General features: G+C 59.8%; 1 protein-coding gene across 1 annotated transcript in view; it reads right to left on the bottom strand.

The window, feature by feature from the left end:
- ACA1_390060 (Carbamoylphosphate synthase L chain, ATP binding domain containing protein) overlaps nt 1–3,403 on the bottom strand; it is a gene marked incomplete at both ends in the record, with an annotated part of 4,011 nt that extends 608 nt beyond the window's left edge. Inside the window, 13 exons of the mRNA XM_004336677.1 lie at nt 45–258; nt 693–713; nt 774–880; nt 978–1,362; nt 1,435–1,570; nt 1,638–1,792; nt 1,894–1,964; nt 2,049–2,200; nt 2,310–2,445; nt 2,529–2,822; nt 2,899–2,994; nt 3,068–3,156; nt 3,261–3,403. Coding sequence (XP_004336725.1) covers nt 45–258; nt 693–713; nt 774–880; nt 978–1,362; nt 1,435–1,570; nt 1,638–1,792; nt 1,894–1,964; nt 2,049–2,200; nt 2,310–2,445; nt 2,529–2,822; nt 2,899–2,994; nt 3,068–3,156; nt 3,261–3,403 — 1,999 coding nt within the window. The remainder of the gene's footprint in view (nt 1–44; nt 259–692; nt 714–773; nt 881–977; nt 1,363–1,434; nt 1,571–1,637; nt 1,793–1,893; nt 1,965–2,048; nt 2,201–2,309; nt 2,446–2,528; nt 2,823–2,898; nt 2,995–3,067; nt 3,157–3,260) is intronic.
- Nucleotides 3,404–3,405: the final 2 nt, after the last annotated feature.

The following is a 3,405-nucleotide window of genomic DNA, read 5'->3' as shown; positions in this document are numbered from 1 at the left end:
CCTGAGTAAGATGAGCAAATTTAAGGCAATCATAACCATAACACTTTGTTGTAGCGGTGGAGGTACCCAGCCATGGCTCCGCGTCACACAGATTAGGATGATGCGTTCTGCGCCAATAGTAGGATCTAGATGACCGAAGAGGCCAAAATGGCGATGATGCAAAGATGCGCGTGCGCCAAAGAATTGATGGCGCTTCTCGAGTAGTGAACGCGGCAGAGGAGAGAACCACAGATCCTTCTCAATCCTCTTCGCCTTCTTCTTCGCTTTCGGGCACGTCAGGTGACACTGCGAGAAGGAGTGCGCCAATTCTGTGTTGATTATTGTCGACATAACACCAAAATGGAAGCTTTAGCGAACATCTAAAGAATGTGGGGTTCTCCTCTTGCGCCACGGCGACCAGGCGGCGAGCTGTGCCTCTGTTCACACCATCATACCTTTCCACAACTTGAAACAAGGGGCGCCCTTCCTTAACAACAAGCCCAAGGAGTTTTCCCTGCGCAGGGTCCTACAGGTGGTCCTGAAGTGGCCTCCGACGTCGAGCCTGATGATGGTCGCACCCATCTGAGCATCCTCCTTGTCTGCGCTCCCTATCGAGCTTCCCCTGCATGGCGCCGGTGAGGTGAAGGTGGGCGTGCGTGTTATTCGATGGTGAGCATTCGGGTGCCCTCTTGGATGATCTGCTCCTCTCGCACGTGCAGCTTCACCTTGCCCGCCTGCAGGGGGAAAAACGTGAGGCGGCGGGTTATCGGCCACACGTTGGCAGAGCGGGTTACCTTGTGCGCGGAGATCTTGCTCTCCATCTTCATTGACTCCATGACCAGCAGCGCCTCGCCCGCCGCCACTTCCTTCCCGTCGGCCACGAGCAGCTGCAGTATCTTGCCTGCCAAGTTGGCGCGCACCCCAGCACCACCGATTCGCTGATGATGAGCCACGTATGTGTGTGTGTGTGCGTTGTGTGTGTTGCGTGGCCAACATACCGGGCATCTGGGCGATGTACTCGCCTTCGCCGGCAGCGTCTCCCACAAACGCTTGAGCGTAGCGCGACTTGAGGGTGAGCACAGACTCGCCAAATGTGGCAGAGTGGACGAAGATGCGGTCCTCCGCGGCGTTGACGATGTATCGCCGCCTGAGACCGTCCAGCGATACGTCGAGCGTGGCGTCATCTTCTCCTTCGCCCTGCGGACCCACCGGCATGTGGTGCTGATGGAGCACCACCCGCGAGTACTCACGGGCCGAGTTGACCTTGACGTAGAAGTGGGCATTGGGATCTCGCTGCGTCCCCGTGCCGCGCTTGGCTTCGTATCGATACTCTACCGCGACGTTGCGCGCCTTGTCACCGCCGGCAACGACGAACTCTTGCCGCTGTACCATCATGTTACTCAGTACTCAGTTTATGAGTTAAACGGCGCACGACACACATGCACAGTGCTGTACCGAGTTGGCGTAGGGGCTGTTACGCCAGCCGGAGGGCAGGCGGCGAAGGAGGCTCCGCGCTCTTTCCCGCCTTCGCCAGTCCCACAAGAGCGCGGCGATTACCATTTCGTCCCTGTCTCCCTCCACTGACTGCCTCCTGTGCGCAGACATTAGAGAAAATCGTGTGTCGTGTCGCGTCGCGTCGCGTCGCGCGGTGATGGTACCGAACGTCGGCGGGGAGGTGGTGGTCGATGAAGTGGGTGTTGAAATGGCCAGATCGGAAATCGGGGTGCAGGAGCACCTGCTGTAGGAATACCTTGTTCGTGGTGAGACCCAGAATCACCGTCTCCCGCAGAGCCTTGACCATCTTGTTGAGCGCCTGCCGCGGAATAGAGCAAGCGAAAAGAGAGGTCAATGAACGACACGCACGACACGACACGCGCACATATGAAGTGGACGTTGCGAGTAGCAAAGCAGTACCTCCTCGCGGGTGGGGGCGTGGGCGATGATCTTGCAGATGAGCGGGTCGTAGTAGACCGATATCTCCGAGCCTGTGTGGTAAGTGGAGTGGTCAGTCAGCCACGGTCAACGCCGCGACAGAGCTCGTGTGCGCGCGCGTTGGACCACCGTCGTACCACTGCGGATCCCGCCGTCGTAGCGCACGCCGGCGATTGCGGCCGGCTGCCATGTGAGCACGCGCCCGGTGCAGGGGAAGAAGTTGTTGTCCGGGTCCTCCGCATAGAGGCGGCACTCAATCGCGTGTCCCTTCACGAGCAACGCTTCCTGTCTGCTCACCGGGCGTAGGAGGGGGGGAAGCTAAGAATGCGAGGAATGTGCATGGCGTTGTGTGTCGTATCATGCAATGTGCCCACCAGGTGAAAGCTATAGGGTCGTACTTGAGGCCGAGCTCGTCGAGCGACGCTCCCTGGGCGACGTGGATCTGTGCCTGGACGAGGTCGACGCCCGTGGTCATCTCCGTGACCGGGTGCTCGACCTGCAACCGCGTGTTGACCTCGAGGAAGTAGTAATGCCCTTGGAGCACCACCCACCACGCGTTGCTCGTTACAAGATGATGGTGGTGGTGTGGTGATGATGACTGGACCGCGGCGGCGTACCTTGGTCGTCCGCGATGAACTCGACGGTGCCGGCGCCTCTGTAGTTGATGGCGCGGCCGATGGCCACGGCTGAGTGACCCATGCGCTCCCGCAGGGCGGGGGTCATGATGACCGACGGCGCCTCTTCGATGACCTTCTGGTGCCGGCGCTGAACGGAGCACTCGCGCTCATTGAGGTGGACCACGTTGCCGTACTGGTCGCCCATGATCTGGAACTCGATGTGCCGCACGTCGTCGAAGTACTTCTCAATGAGGAGCGTGTCGTCGCCAAACGAGTTTCTAGACTCGCGCTTGGCTGTAATAGTTGCATCGTCAATGCAAATAGGCACAAAGAACGCACAACCACACGCTCGATTGCTAGGGAGGCGAACCCGAGTCGATGGCGTCGACGAGTTGGGAGGCTTCCCTGACGACACGCATGCCCTTGCCGCCGCCGCCAGCGCTGGCCTTGAGGAGCACAGGGAAGCCTGCAGGTACCCACGGGTGAGCACGCACCGGTGCAGGCAGACGGTTGTGGGTGGAGTAGAGGCATGTGCATACCGATCCGCTTGGCCTCTCTGCAGAGCGTCTCCGTCGATTGATCAGCTCCGTCGTAGCCGGGGATAAGCGGGATCGATGCATCTCTTTCCCTGCGCAATAATCGTGAGACAGACACTCACCACCGCACACACTCAGCACACACACTCGGCACACACCCACCACCACCGCGAACCGAGGAAAAGGGCGAAGGTACCGTAGGAGCAGCTTGGCGCCGCGCTTGGAGCCCATGGAGGCGATGGCCTCGGGCGTGGGACCGACGAAGATGATACCCTCTTCCTCGCACCGCCGGGCAAAGCCCTCGTTCTCTGACAGGAACCCGTAGCCTGCAGCCAACATTG

This window comes from Acanthamoeba castellanii (genome assembly GCF_000313135.1).
Source record: "Acanthamoeba castellanii str. Neff unplaced genomic scaffold scf7180000084740, whole genome shotgun sequence".
NCBI classification, from domain to species: domain Eukaryota; phylum Discosea; order Longamoebia; family Acanthamoebidae; genus Acanthamoeba; species Acanthamoeba castellanii.
Note: the sequence above shows the minus strand (reverse complement) of the source record. Positions and strands in the feature narration are given on the sequence as shown.